The 15,952-nt window shown below is 36.8% G+C and overlaps 1 protein-coding gene across 4 annotated transcripts; it reads left to right on the top strand.

Annotated features, from left to right (window-relative positions):
• Window positions 1-5,786: 5,786 nt before the first annotated feature.
• Window positions 5,787-15,619, top strand: LOC148854314 (protein LIKE COV 3-like). 4 transcript variants are annotated; one of them, XM_088986632.1, is made up of 8 exons: window positions 5,787-6,150; window positions 7,045-7,097; window positions 7,371-7,480; window positions 11,022-11,189; window positions 11,481-11,705; window positions 11,797-12,480; window positions 12,978-13,262; window positions 15,067-15,619. In XM_088986632.1, the coding sequence occupies exons 1-6, from the start codon at window positions 5,998-6,000 to the stop codon at window positions 11,910-11,912; spliced, it is 825 nt and encodes a 274-aa protein (XP_088842758.1). In that variant the 5' UTR covers window positions 5,787-5,997; the 3' UTR covers window positions 11,913-12,480; window positions 12,978-13,262; window positions 15,067-15,619. The 4 variants fall into 4 exon arrangements, with proteins under 4 accessions (XP_088842758.1, XP_088842759.1, XP_088842762.1 ...); XM_088986633.1 differs by lacking the exons at window positions 12,978-13,262; window positions 15,067-15,619 and having other exon boundaries at window positions 11,797-12,025; window positions 12,329-12,466; XM_088986636.1 differs by lacking the exon at window positions 7,371-7,480 and having other exon boundaries at window positions 5,918-6,150; window positions 12,978-13,027.
• The last annotated feature ends 333 nt before the right edge of the window (window positions 15,620-15,952 follow it).

Below are 15,952 nucleotides of genomic sequence, written 5' to 3'. Positions count from 1 at the left end.
TGCATTCGTGCCACCACAAAAAAATCAGCAATAGAATGACCTCAATAACCAACAGTCTGGTGACAAGCACCTCGAAGTAAGGCCGCCCCTGCAAGTCGAGCCATTCATAGTTCCCACAGGAGTTGATGGCCAACCAATTAAGCAGCTCTACCAACCTCATTTCAGCGTGGATGAGCCTCATTAGCCTTCTTCGCAAGGCCTACCCTACAGGTTGAACCCTTTGCGGCTCCCGTGGGAGTTAGCAGTTTATGGACTGTGCGAACGTCCTTGATGATCGAGCCTTTTAAGGCTCCCGCGCTAGTTGGTGACCTACATCTAGTCGGACTACCCCCACAAGTCGAGCTCCCTGTAGCTTCTCATAAGAGTTGACGACCAGTGTCTCCGAAGGCTGATGCATTGCAACCGTGGCATCAACTTATCATCTGCAAGTGGGAGTAGAACATGTAGCCATATGAGAAGTTACTACAAAATGACCACCCGCTTAGACAAAAAGAACAAGTCGCACGTCGGCTAAAGATTACTAAGGAGAGTGGACCGCGAGTCGCTCCCAAAACCTAAGGGCTAAGGTGCCAAGCTGATAAAAGACCTCGGCACCACATGAGACCCAGTCGCCTCTTCGGCATGGGCAAGATCAAGGATAAGGAGAGTGGACTGCGAATCGCTCCCAAAGCCTAAGGGCTAAGGTGCCGAACTGATAAAAGACCTTAGAACCACATGAGACCCAGTCACCTCTTCGTCATGGGCAAGATCAAGGATAAGGAGAGTGGACCACGAGTCACTCGCAGAGCCTAAGGGTTAAGGTGTTGAGCTGATAAAGCACCTCGAAACCACATAAGATCCAGTCGCCTCCTTGGCATGGTCAACATAGTCACTTCTGGAGTACGGGAGAAATAAAAAGTAGTTCTCATTCAGCACGAAAAATAGAACAAAGGAAAGACTAGTTCGCTTTCAACATCATGGTGGATGCAAACTTGGTTGATCTATTCACCTCGATTTTAGGCTCTACGTCGAACTTGCTGGCTACTCTTTGAGAACTAGTTTGAGTGACATAGAACCCCTTTCTAAGGACGACATGATGAGCTCTGCTCTTGAGGTAATAGGTCAGATTGCAGAACCCCCTGATGGTTGCATCCCTAATAAGGTAGATGTCCTTGGGGTACCTGTTTCACCTCTCTTTGAATGGATGAGTTCACTCACTTGCCCCGAAAATCAAGATAGTGAGGTCATGTGTAAAGTTGCAAACACTTGGATTCTTCTGACCTGAGGAGCAAATTGGATTGACGCCAATAACCACAAGCTTATCAAACAGTCATTCCGAGCCAAATGAGCAACCTACTCCCTTCGTTGAGCTGCCCTCAACTCAGGAGTGGGGGACAATTGATGAGGTCAGATTTGCCCCTCTAATGACATCATGACACATGGCATCTTAGAGTAGTTGGATGACACATAGATAACACCTAAGCAATGATTTGGAGTCCCAGATCGCGATTCGTCTGTGCTCTGACCTGGCGACTTCGACCACAACTTAGGTCGGCTAGGAGCACCCCGTTCAGGGCTGACCTGTAGCACCTCGTCACTAGTTGAAGTGGCCTTAACGCAAGGAGTGACTTCCCTCGAAGGCTTGCCGGCTTGACTGAGGTCTAGGTGGCAACATGCAAGTTGTGCTCGCCGACAAATTCGGCATGCATATCCCGACACTCCCAAGTTTCTCAGAAGTTGGCCCACGTACTGAGTGTTCCGGAGGATGGCCAACGTGTGTGGCGGTTATCTCCGAGGATTTAGGACCAGTTAGGCACGACCTCCCGGAAATCTCAGATGCGGTGCGTGAAGCCCACACCAAACAATGCTTATATAAAGGCACCAACCCTAGTGACACAGAGGTAGGTACACGTGATTATTTGCTTACTAGCCTACTAGCATACATACTTTCAGCTTGCTACATATTAGATACTGACTTAAGTATCAGAGCGACCTTGTTGGGTTAGCCACCCCGGGTTCTCTGATTTACTCTCTTTGTAGTTCATTCGTCTAGTCAACAACAGGCATCCGAGTTGCCCTCCAGCTAGGAGCATCTAGATCGTGCACCATCATTTTCCATCATTGATAAAATTATTTCTTATGTATAATACTTATTTTTGTTCAATACAATGTATGCATAATATTAAAGATGTACCCAATATTTTATTTTTTTATAAATGTATAACATTGGATATATGCTCAAAAATTTCTCTATCTTTTTTATTTTTGTGATTCTTTGTATTTTCTATTTTTAAAAATTTTATTATTTGATTATGACATCATTTCATTTCTAGGTAGGTTTTAAATTTGGCCTACCATTTCCATCATTAATAAAAATATTTTTTATTTATGATACTTATTATTGTTTAATATGGATGTTAAGTATGTTCCACTTTTTAATTTTTATTTATTTTCATTTTATTATTTAATCGTGGCAACATGGATTGACTCATTTGGTCCAAATGGTTTAATTTCTTACCACTTCCTAGGTGAAATCACTATTTTTTCTAGGTTGATTTTAAAAGCATAAGTTTTTATGTTATTGGAATTATTAATTTATTAAATATAGATTTAATTAATTAAACTTAATGATGAGAAAAACAAAAATGACTTAAATATATGATTCAATGAACATGAATGCAAGTTAACAACTTAAATGTTGGATTTAATGAGAGGATTGAATGCATCGAATATCCTAAAATTACTTCTTTTCAACTCATTTAATATCAATAATCGGTTATCCTATTTGACCTCATTTTTTTCAATAAATTTAAATATAGAAGAATAAATTTTGTCCTCAAAAAATTGTGGAAATATTCTTGAATTGAGAACATTCATGCTTTTTAAAGTAGTATAGATATAGATATCATTTAGCCCTTGTGTCAACTGTTAACCATCACTTTTCATCATCATCGCCAATTTGCACATTGAATTTGGATCCTTAGAGTATATATATTAGGGTAAAATACAAAAACCTCCCCTGATTTTTCTGACAATCATAAAAACCTCCCATATAGTTTTACTTTAGCAAAAACCTCCCCTTTATTTTTGAAATATTCAACAAATACCTCCCTTCTGTCAATAACCAAGACGGAAAACGATTAAAGAGATGATATTTTTTCCAAAATACTTATTTTACCTTTTTACAATTAATGTACATCTGTTTTTACTAAAATAGCCTTGTGTCAACAACTCCATAATCCCTTGAACAATGTTCATCTTCTTCTTCACGATGCATAATGACAGAGGAATCATAAGTCTATCCTTGGATGACCCCATCCCCAGATTGAACAGATTCACTTTGTGAGGCTTGCACTCCTATACTTCAACATTTGAATCATTCTCAACCCCTTCAACATCATACTCGTTGCTATTGCTAATGGCGAAAGATCCACTCCCCGCCGTTGATGACATAGGAGGGCAGCTATCAGGGTGGAGCTTCCTAGAAAATGCCTCTTCTTAGTTGATGATGGCAAGCTAAGTCGCAATCTCCTTCGCTGTCATCTTGTCTTGCAAGCCAAGGCATGAAGATTGTTGGAGGCTATGCTAACAGGCTTCCCCTTCTTCGGAAAGATTCCATAAACAAAGCCTTGACCTTTATAGAATCTATTATCTCTCACATATCGCAAGAAATCCAAAGCAGTTCATCAAATTGACCCATGAGCCTATCTCCCACCATGGTCTCCATCGACAACCGACCCACATCCATCTCCCCCCTCTTCGGTTCTAGGTTGGGGTTCCATCCTCATACCCATTCCACATCAGCCTCTTCAACCCACTTCCATCCAATCTCACCACATATAGATCACCACGTGGCTGAAATTCATTCGACATGGACGGCTCCACCGATACGTCACCCAACTAGTGAGAACTTGCAAGGCAATCTTCGTTGATACCGACAACTTTGAAGAATGAGAGAGAGAGAGAGAAAGAGAGAGAGAGAGAGAGAGAGAGAGAGAGAGAGATAAAGAGAGAGAGAGAGATCACATGATTCAGCATTCATATTGACGAGTAGAAAGAAAGAATTAATTTGCACTATAAATATACCTAATTGTCTTGTTCTGAGACAATGAGAAGGTACGAGAAAAAGGAAGTGGAATATTAGATGGCCGACTCTGTAATTTACTAAGATGGGCAATTTACTCATCCAAGAAGCAACTTTGTTGTTCGAAATGAAAGACCAAGTTGAGGGGCTTCAAATTGAACTGAGGAGGATGCAATGCTTCTTAAAAGATGCAAATACAAATCAAGAAGAAGACCAATGGGTCCATAACTGGATTTCAAAAATTCGAAAGGCTGCTCTCGAGGTGGAGACAACTGTCCTTGACTATATCCAAGCAGTAAAAGTAGCACAAAATAAGAGCTTTGTGAAAAGGTGTCTTTTCATCGTAAAGGAAGGTGTAGATCTCCACAACTTTGGTAAGAAAGTTGAAAAAATCCAACCGAAGATTGTTAATATCTCTAGTAGTCAAGAAAATTATGGAATTAGAAATATTGGTGAAAGAATATTAGAATGGGTAGGATGCTCTTCAGCTGATGCAACAACAGTTGAGATGGAGCTATTCACATGTTGTTGATGAAGATGTTATTGGATGAGATTGATCCTGATCTCCTTGTTTGCCTCTATTGATCCCTCCGCCCCTGCCACATAGACTCGTCGGAGTTCTGTTCCATTCGGACGGATAAGGTATATGCTGACGGCCTCCATGTTGCTGGGATTGTGTTGGTTGGACGAGAAGCCTATCAGTTTCCCGTTCGTCAACTAGTTGGACAGATCTCCCAGACCTGAACGCTACAAACTTGCCATCAGGTGAACACGACGGAAATGCATTGTTACAGGTTCGAGATGCAAATGATTGAGTCGTGGTTGAATGTGATCAGGTCACTATCGGGAGAACACGAAGAGATGATCCGTTAAGTCAGAGCATATGCAGAACGACTGAGTCCCCTGAGGCCGACTCACCTCGAAAACAACGGTATCCGAGAAAACCTGATTTCAGGGAGAAAAAAGGATTGTAGTGGTGAAATTTTGGGTTTACAGTCTCTGTTACCCTGCAAAACAACTCTAGCTCTAGATCAAAGATTTCGATGTGCCTAAAGTTATTCTCTCGCCACCGAGAAAACCTGATTTCAGGGAGAAAAAAGGATTGTAGCAGTGAAATTTTGGGTTTACAGTCTCTGTTACCCTGCAAAACAACTCTAGCTCTAGATCAAAGATTTCGATGTGCCTGAAGTTATTCTCTCGCCACCGAGTCGCAACATCGATTCGTTTGCCATCATGCATTGCTGCTGGAGTAAATGCGTGGAGTCCCAGTGGGGTAACCCAATGAGGAGCTTCACATACACCGGAAATCTAGAAATTTTTTGAAAGATGCTCCACCATCCGAAATTTGCAAAAGGGTATAGGAGAACAAACAAAATTTGTAAAAGGATAAAATAGGTATTTTGAAAAAAAATGATCGTCTCTTTAACATTTTCCATCTTGATTATTGACTCAAGGGATGTATTTGTTGAATTTTTCAAAAATAGAAGAAATTTTTTTATTAAAATGAAACTTTAAGGGAGGTTCTTATGATTGTACTATATATTCAAGAAACTTCAAGGGAAATTTTTATATTTTACCCTAAATATTAATATGTACTATATATTATAATATACTATATATTGTAATATATTATATATTATATTATATTATAATATACCCATAATCCATTAGCAGTGACAGCAGAATTTAAACCCAAGTCTCCGCTACAACCAGCAGTGAGAGAACTTAGCCAAGTGATCAGTAGGCATTTAGGGCTACATGCATGAATAATGAATAGTAGATCCATTGATTTCGGTTATAACTTACACGTCCCACGGTCCCAGTGTCCCCCACTGTACGAGTTTGTTACTTCCCGACTCCTCAGAGTCAGAGAGGAAGAAGAAAAAAATAAAGACAGAGAGAACATTTGAACATTACAAGGAATAATTAGGAGAATGGCAACGAGAGAAAGGGAGAGAGATCGAGAACTTCTGATTCCCGTGGCAGCAGGAAACGGTGCAGAAGATGGTGGTGGCTCCAACTTATCGTCACCTTCGCCCTCCCCTGCCACCTCTTCCTCCCACCACCACCACCTCCATACCAGAGAGGTTTTTCCATTTCTCCGGTCTTATTCTTAGTTTTCTTTTCTGCTTTGAGGAGATGTCCAATTACGTAATCCCCTGTTTCTCTGCCTTTTTCATAATGTTTTCGTCAATCGATCTGTGTTGTTGTTTTGAGAAATCTCTGGCTCCAGCAATGCCAGTGTTTTATATTTATCCAATTTCGATTGTGCCGAAAGATGGAAACAAACTGATAGTGGTGTTGTGTTTGTGGATTACTGGATTTTGTTTGCCTTTTCCTTGCGATGCTAATTGCATTATGAAGTCTTTTTTTCGGGTTCTACTAAGTCGGCCGATCTACTTTCAGATGTTGGAAACTTGTATTTCTTCTTGGTTGATTGAATAATTGAAATAAATGATATCAAGATTGTAATTCCGTCATGAAAATTGCTTAAAATAATACAACGTTTTCAATTTTTTTTTCCTTCTTGTTTCCTTGAAAACGACAATGACATGTTCATATTGAGAGTTGAGTGGCAAAATAAAGATGTGCCTTGAAAAGAGTAAATTTAAAAAGTTGCACTGAACCCCACTAAAATAACAAAGTGCATGAAACCCTCGAGCCTAATTGGAAATAATGGATTTCCAACACATGCTTCAATGTGGTGAAATGGTGTGAGCATGGTGGAGTTCTTGGACGTTCAAAGAACTCACATCTCCCTTGCTAAAGCATGACTGACCCCACCTCCAAAAGGAACTAATCTCATTGAAGATATATCAATATCAATTGCTGAAATTTATCCATATCTCTCCTTTGTCTGTGTGCATGTGTGATTTTGTTGTTACTGGATGTTCATGGAACCTAAATTATCAGAGAAGTTCTTGAACTCATAATTATTTCAACAAATCTGACTGAATAGCTATTTTCTTTTACCTCTTTAGGCATTTTCTAAAGTCATTCGTAGCTGGGCTTCCAAAAAGTTTATGTCTGGATGGTAAGTTTTCTGTACCCTGATCATTTATGTTTTTCCCTATTTCAGAGTAAACCATTTTTTGTCTTTATAAGTTTCATCTCAAAAGAAACTATCATTTGTTTTCTTCTTTCAACCAGAATGTTAAGTTCAATGTTCATGCATTGTTGTATATAGTTGGCATTCCTGATGCATATGCATGCATTTTTATAGCCTTTAGAATTCTATGATTAAGCATGTAATAAAATAGTATAAACATTTGTAACCTTCTATAACACATTTGCCATTGCTTTGTAGTGTCATACTTCTTCCTCTAGCCATCACATTCTACATCACTTGGTGGTTCATTCATTTTGTGGACGGATTTTTCTCCCCAATCTATGTCCATCTGGGGATTGATGTATTTGGTAACTATGTTCCACCCTTCTACTTTTAGTAGATCATTTTTTAACAAAATTGATTCTTAATCCGGCTTTCAGATGTACAGAATCTATTGATTCTTGCAAAAGAAATCTATTTTACATACAATCTGGTAAAAACTGTTACAGATTAAAAAAGTAATGGAAAAATCAAGGATACAAAAATGCAGTGTCTAAATGCGCACCATTTTAAAAAACCATATAACATTATCTTGGATTCTTGACCATTATATAATAATAAGAAAGCTGGAGAAAACAAAGATAAACCCAAACCTAGCAAAGTGTTGAATGACCAATCCGACTATTAGTGGTCTATGATTTTTTTTTTTTTTTTGATATTTTTGGTCTATCATGTGTTACACAAGGCATCACTACTAATTAACTGGATGTTCAAAAACGCTTCTGATTGCACCTAAGGTTGCAGGCTAAATGTTCAGATATAAGTAACAGAGAAATCCAGGATACTATCTTCTAAAAGAAGAGGTTGTCACTTGGAACCTTCTGCGCTTCAATAAAACACAGAGGGCTACTTCCTAAGATTCTTTATGAAGGGGTTTTACTTGTATGTTGCTGAATGTTTTACTTCTAAATTTTGTTATTAAGTTCTAGACACTTGAATCCCATAAGATTGCTTTTGTTTCTTAGCCTCCATAACCAAAGCTATAAAAGCATTTGATTTGAAGGAGGTTTGAGTAGAATGCTAATGGGATAATTTCTTTCATGGCAATAGTAAGTAAGATTGCCATCCGACTGTTAGTTATTGGATGTGGAAATAATAAAAAGGTTGTGTTTCCACCATAATAGGGTTATGACTTCATTTCATGAATCAGTATTGCATATTACTTGTTTCTTTATGGTAGAAATAATAATCTATTCCAATTCATGCATAACTAATTATAATTTTATCATGCATGTATGAATCAAAAAGAAGTCGCCTCATTAAATAGGAAAACGTAGAAGGTATTGAAGCTAATTGTTTTGATATGACTTGAATAAGCAGGCAAAGAAAAAAAAATATTACTTTTAGGTAAAGGTTTATTTGGGTTGTATTTGGATCAGATCCATCCGCAATTAAATCCCATCCAATTGTTGAAAATTTAAATCCGAATCTGGTCATCGAATCTAGGCAACAAGGCACCCTTGGAGGCTTCCCTTGCCTAATTTCCAATCAGTTTTGTACATTGTATTATAAAATAACTTATATTCGTAATTTTTTTATATTATAACTATAAAATAGACATTATTAAACTAAAATATTCATTTTGTGTGTTTATATACTATTTTTTTGTTGTTTTCTTATTTGTTAGGGTTTAATCAACACAGACATTGCTAAATGTTATATTGAACCCTCAATGACTTCAAACCTAAACCAATAAGTAAGGAAGAACTTAAAATTTTACCTAATCAAGACATTTTCTTCTTCTTCTTCCAACTTTTCTTTTCTTCTTTTCCCAAAACAAAAATAGGGGCTCAGCCCCTATATTTTTTGAGTGTTCTTCTTACTTCTTATTTCTTCTCATGAATATGTTGATTTTCTATACTTTAATATGAGGTCTATACTTCTCTTATGAAAATTATGGATAATTATTAAGGAAATATGGTTATGGAACCTAGGGAATTACCGTAGGATATATGTTTTTTACTTAAAAAATCCATTACCTAGGCGACACCTAGGCAGCTGGGTGACAAGGTGCTCCCCTGTTGCTTAGCCTCGCCTTAGCGGTTAATCCAATTCCACTTTCTTGTTTTTAGAAAAACTAAAAGAGATGAAAGAAGAAAAGTTAATTACTTTTTAACTTATATATTTATATATGAAATATGAATTTATTAACTCTAACTTTCTTGTAATTGTTATACATAATATTTAATTGGGCATGGATCTTAATTGGGTCGAATGGGATTTAGTCCATATCCAATCTAATTATTAAACTGATGAAGGTTCTAAAATCAGAATCAGATCCAATTACATAGGAAGATCTTCTGAATTCGAAATAATTGGATGTTAGATTGGGTTTAGACTTGTTCACGGGCCAGGCCGGGCTTTGTTTCTGTATCAACATAATACATTTAGGCCCAAGCCCGAGCTTGGCCAGAAATTTGAAAATAGATTTTTTTCTTTTTTTGTTCAATAAAAAAGTGTTTTATTTATATTAAAATCCCTCAAAACTAAAAAATAATAAAAGATCTCACTAATACTTAAAAAAGAGAAGAGGAGCAAAGAAAAAATATTGCACACACACACACATATATATATATATATATATTATTAAGTAAAATATGTTTTTAATTATATAATATATATTATCAAATCGGACTTGGGCCGGGCTTTTTTGAGAAAGCCCAAGCCTGGCCCGAAAAGAGGTTGGGCCCGGTGTTTTAAGTCCAAGCCTGAGCTCGTGGGCCTAAAATCATGTCCAAGCCCGACTTAGAACGGGTCATCAACAAGTCTAGTTGGGTTTCAGACTACCCGGCCCATGAATAGGTCTAGTTGGGTTTCAGACTTTCGAACCCCATTGACAGCTCTACCTTAGCTTTAGGTAGTTTTGTTTTTGCAGGTTTCTTATAAACCATTGTATTAGAGAGTCTAGATTATAATCATTTACAGAAAGAGGGTGGAAGGTATATACTACTACAGCTGTCCATGGGTTGGGTAAACCCAACAGAACATAACCAAACTGACCCAATTATATAGAGTCTGGCTCTATATTGTGTGTCCTATAAGTGAGCCGGTTTTGGGTTTTGATATTATGTGTCAATTATAATTGGATTGGGATTGGTTTTGGTTGTTGCAAACGTATTATTGTCCAAATGTGTCAATTTAACAAATGAGTAGTTTATTGTCAAATTACTAGTTAAAACTATAGCTGTGAATTATGATGATATTTCCAATCAATAATTGGGCTAGTTCTGGATCTGCTATCATAAATCCTATAGGGTCTAGTTGGGGACTTGTTCTGCACAGTTACATTGGTTCAGGACTGAGCCTACCTTGACCCAACCCACCTATTGACAGCACTATATATACAATGGTAACTTTTGAGAACCACTTTTGGCTTTTATATTTAGATTACCTTTGTGAGACAGGTCTAGATTTGGAGATTTTGATAAGGAATTTCTTAAGATTAGAAGGGCATCTATCTTATGGAGAAGGGGGTTTCTCTTTGACTCCTTTTCGATTTGTATCTCTTATTGTAACTTCCCCTTGGTCATTAGTGCATTTACTACTTCTTTTCACTTGTGAATATAGACAGTTCATCAAACCACTCAATTCTCATGTTTCTGTGTTTATTGGTTATGTTCTATTACTGCTCTCTATTTCTTATTGCTATCAAATCCATAATCACCTTTACACAGACACTAATATTATCTGATCATTGCCTCTGCATCTTCACAGTTCAAGCTGCACCTGGAACCTAAATGATGGATTTTCATCTAAAATATATTGATAAAAGAAGTTCGAGTAGAATCTGATTAATTCATCTATCACTTGGTATGATAGAGGCCTATATGAACTCATATTAACTTGCAGGTCTTGGTTTTGTCACCTCCATCACTTTCATCTTCTTAGTGGGTGTGTTCATGTCCTCATGGCTGGGAGCTTCTGTTCTTGGTTTGGGGGAATGGTTCATTAAGAAAATGCCACTTATAAGCTACATATATTCTGCCTCAAAACAAATAAGCGCAGCTATATCACCAGGTAATACCATTTATTTGAACTTTGTAATCTAGCTAAGGGGCAATTTGATTACAGCTGAAGTGGCTAAATGACTTATTGCTTTTAGTGAATAAGTTGTTAAGGAGGTCGTGAGTTCTTTAATGGCTGAAACTGAAACTAACTTGATTACTATACACTCAAATATTTTATTATTTAATTATTTATCCACTAAAACACAACTAATAAGTCATTCAGTTCAGCCATCTCAGCCATTAACAAACCGTCTATAAGCTTCTGTAATTTTGAAGTCTTAAGCATATAGCTTTTTAACAGATCAGAACTCTCACGCATTCAAGGAAGTGGCTATCATAAGGCATCCACGTATTGGGGAATATGCATTTGCATTCATCACATCGACAGTGATTCTACAGAGGAGTTCAGGCGAAGAAGAACTTTGCTGCGTTTTTGTACCCTCCAACCATCTCTATATTGGAGATATTTTCCTCATCAGTTCAAAGGATATTATGAGGCCAAATTTATCTGTTCGAGAAGGAATAGGTGAGTGTTCTGACAGATCAAAGCACATTGATCAAATCCATTTTCAGCATAAACATCATTTCGAATTTTTATTTTTTTTCATAAAATGCAGAAATTGTTATTTCTGGAGGCATGTCAATACCTCAAATATTGACTACAGTGGATGCACAAGCCATTCGGGCAGCAAGAATTGGCAGAAACCCAAAATTTGCAGTTCCACAATTCTAATGGATGTGAAGAAGTTGTTTAGTTTATTTGTTTCTATTCATTGAGAAAGCACAGGGGTATTGATCAATGAGATAGCAGGTGCTACTATTACTCTAATGAAGCAATTTCCAACGGTATGTACTGTATTAACAAGAGTTGCAGTTTTACTGTTAAAGGAAAACTCAACACCAAGGCCTTGGGTCGGGTGTTATTGGAGTAACTAGCAGCAAGTTCACTTAGACAAACCTCACCCCCGGATTCTCCTTTTCAACTACTAAAGTGTAAATTGTGACTATGCTGAAGTTGTTCGGTTGCATGACTTATTTGGATGGCTACGATTTGAAATTAATTTATGAAAATGAAAGAGCCCTACTAAGTTCCATCAAAAAGAGCTTTGGTTTTGGAGCATAAATATTAAAAGGTATTTTGTTGTACAGTTGTAGGGGAAGATGACCCCTGCTATGACTATGGCAACCACAATATTATGAATCTCACACATACAGAGACAGAAGTATATGATATCCATAATGACAGAGATTATTGTTGTGCAATGGCGAATTCCTTCACCATCACCATGACTGTTCAAGAGGTATGAATTTTCAATTATAAGTTTCTGCCGCATTAGGGACAGTTACAGAAGAGATGAGAAGAAGAAGAAGAAGAAGAAAAAGAAGAAGAAGACAAAGTTGGAGTCCATCCTGATCTAGTTATAACTAGAGAGATGACACATGGTGAAGAAAAGGGGAAGTGAAAATTAAAGTTTGCCAATTTTAAAAAATGAGTATGGTTAGACTCGGATGAAAATTTTGTCATCTATTGGGTCTTGGAATCATTTTCCCTACCAAAATGCATAAAAAACTTGAATAATCAGTCTACAACATTCAGATTATTAATATCAAAACACCAGTTTACATAGTCAACCATGTTTTGACTTGAGCCTCACTCATGTCCACTTTCACTCCATTTCTAAGGTTAACGTTTAGTTCTTTGTCAGACATAACTAAATAGAAAGAAAAATATCAGTGTTTTTCTAATGAAATTTTGGAATAACAAATTCTGATTCCTTACCTTCTTTAATTTATGAAGGATGTGTTCAACCTCTAAGTCTCGCACATGCTTCATCTCTACATATCGAGGTACACAATCAGCACCCAAGCAATCTGCAGCTTCTTGTACTTATAATCAAGTCTTCCAGTTGGAATAAATAAAGAACTCTGGGAGCAAAATTAAATACATCTTCACTGAGGAAATTGGAGATATATGACACAAGATCAATAGCATTAAAAAGCTTTACCTTGGAGATGGCAATTGCTGTTTCAATAGAGACAATCTGAGGACTGCATATTATTGAGCTCACTTTCAAATCTAGAAGTACTTCTGCAACTTTTTGGGACTGTAATACATGCATCATAGAAAATCAGACCATGAGAATAAAATTAATAAGATGCTCTTAAATGCAATTGGCAAATATGGCCTACTTGTATCTGTATGACTCCAAGCATGTTCATTGGCCTGTCTCCAGAAAGTGGAAAAGTATCCTGTAGAGAAAAACTATGAATGGTTGAGAGCATTTTATACAGCACTGTTAAAGTCTTGATTTCAAATTAAGTAGGAGGATCAATAATAGTGCTACTTCACAAAATACTTAAATAAGAACTTTTATTGAAGAAGAAGAAGAAAATTGTGGAAAGATGAATTATTATTGTTTACCATATTGCCCTGTTTTTATTTCCAGTTTTATATTCTTATTTGGGGTGTTAATGTTATACACCCAGGGGCATTCTGGTCATTTTATATCAATATAGATCTCCCTTATAAGTGAAATAAAGGCTGCCGCCTCATAATTTTTTGCCCTCTCAACATTCTTTTCTTCTTTGTTCTCTTCTGTCATCTCTTCCTCTTTTCTTCTATTTCTCTTTTAAATCTAAACTGAATATGTCAAATTTTATAACAAACAACTCTACATGAGAACTATGCATTGCATCCATTTGACTATACTTAAAGATCAGTATGATAAGAATGACTTTCTGTAGTCACACATCATGCTTCTTTATCAGCAATAGCAATTAAGGGAATTTTAATAATATAAGTAGGAATAACTTCCCCATCAGTCTTCACTGTATAGACGGAGATTTCAGGTAGTCTAGAGACAAAATAATAATGAAATATACCATATAAAAGAGTAAAAGGCCATAACTTAATAGCTAGAAATACTTATCCTTCCCTGGTTTCTTTTGCTTTTGTTAGTATTTAGCATGGAACCTAAGGCCCTGTTTGTTTGTTGTACAAATCTGAACCGAATATAAATTTTGCACATGGTCGGTTTTGCATTTGTTTGTTTGTAATTATGAATTGCACTCCTATCTGATACAAAGTTTGTACATTCTTGTCTCAATTATATTCATTGGCAGTGCAACTTTTGTTCTCAAAAATTGATGCAAATTAAATTTGCATCCATCTTCCCTACTACCTCAATTCCCTCTCATATAAAGTAGGGACCACATCATCTTGCTTCCTACCTCATCCCAAACAAATAACTCTCCTCCTACATTTATCATTTTATCCTCCTTCCTATAAGGTGGGGAGGGGACTACATTTATCTTTCTATTTTACCTCTCACAAAAAAATAAGTTACAAAACAAAGCCAAATCTGAAGCAAAAGTAAGCCACCCTGCCCATTTGCACTCCCATGCATTTATACTATTGCAAATGAAAATTGCAATGCAAACAAACTGAGCCTAAGATACAGAAAATGATGGCAAGAATTAGACGAAAGCTACATGGGAGGTTATTTCTTTTACCAACAAATCTTTTCTATCTCATTAAAGGATTTTGGCAGCTACCTAGTGTGCTGGTGCATGCCTTTTAAATCCATGTATTGTGATATTATGTTCAAAATGAGGGGTGATGGAACTTTATTCCCATCTACTTTGATTAACTGGACGCTACATATATAATTTAGGTAGTTCTCTTTCTTTAGGTTTCTAAGTTGATTCTTGGACCTTTTTGAATCCATGTGTGCTGCTATTGTGTTCAAACCAAAGGATGATATATCTTCATTCCAATTATTTTGATAAACTCTAAGCTGCCTAATTAGTGCACTGCTCTTTCTTCAGGTATTTTAAGTTAATTTTTGGGATCTAACTTGTCTTTCTTTTTCTGTTATTTATCATAGAATGCATCTGAGTTTGCACATCTTCATCCTGGTTGGTTAAATGGATTTGAAGATAGAATCATGTCAGAATTATGGGATCAGTCAGAAAAAGCTTGGAATTCACTTTTAGATGAATTGACCGAAGAAGAAGAGCAACAACAAAATGTGGTAGTTGTTGGACATCCTGCAGTTCAGATTGCATTGATAGGGCACTGTCTAAATCTGACAAAAGAATGGATGGGTTCGTTTCATCTTGAATTCTTGATGCTGCTAGCATTAGTGTCATTGACTTCCCTGATGGACCCACCGGAAGGGGCGTCATCCGATGCATAAATTACACTGCTCATTTGGATAGGTGGTCAATACCTGTAACAAGGCCAACAGTGGATGATGAAGAGTTTTAGCTGTAAATATGTACATGTTCAGAACACAACTTATCAACTTAAGGAGATTCTTCTGGTTCCCATAGTGAAATTTGAAAATGGGATTCAGCCAATAGATGCATTATAAACAATATTCATTGTAAGATTTGACATGTGATTCTTTTGGAAGGCAACATGGAAATTCTTGATAACTTTAGGCCCTGTTTGGTTTGCAGGAATAGGGTCTGGAATTGGAACGGAATGGGTTGTTTTGATTTCAGCTGTTTGGTTGGGCAGAATCGGAATCTCATTCCCATTCCTGGTGGAATGGCATTCAACCATTTGAGGGAATGGCCATTTCCTACCCCTCCCTTGGGAATGAAATCCCATTCCTACTGATTCCAATTTTCATTCCCATTTGTCTGAACTAAACAAACTATATAGTATTATACTAATGTACTATATAATATATTATAGTATACTATACTATATAGTATATTATAATACTATAATATACTATACTATATATAATAGTATATTAGTAT

Source organism: Nelumbo lutea, chromosome 4 (genome assembly GCF_056320005.1).
Source record: "Nelumbo lutea isolate HS-2025 chromosome 4, American lotus-T2T, whole genome shotgun sequence".
Lineage (NCBI taxonomy): Eukaryota > Viridiplantae > Streptophyta > Magnoliopsida > Proteales > Nelumbonaceae > Nelumbo > Nelumbo lutea.
The sequence above is the reverse complement of the archived record's forward strand: the minus strand, read 5'-3'. Positions and strand labels throughout refer to the sequence as shown.

What these genes read in the sequence shown, in the direction of transcription:
- LOC148854314 (XM_088986632.1), top strand. Translation starts at nt 5,998, where the DNA reads ATGGCAACGAGAGAAAGGGAGAGAGATCGAGAACTTCTGATTCCCGTG. An exon ending in AAAAAGTTTATGTCTGGATG is followed by an intron (nt 7,098 to 7,370) that starts GTAAGTTTTCTG and finishes ATTGCTTTGTAG; the next exon opens with TGTCATACTTCTTCCTCTAG. An exon ending in AAGCGCAGCTATATCACCAG is followed by an intron (nt 11,190 to 11,480) that starts GTAATACCATTT and finishes GCTTTTTAACAG; the next exon opens with ATCAGAACTCTCACGCATTC.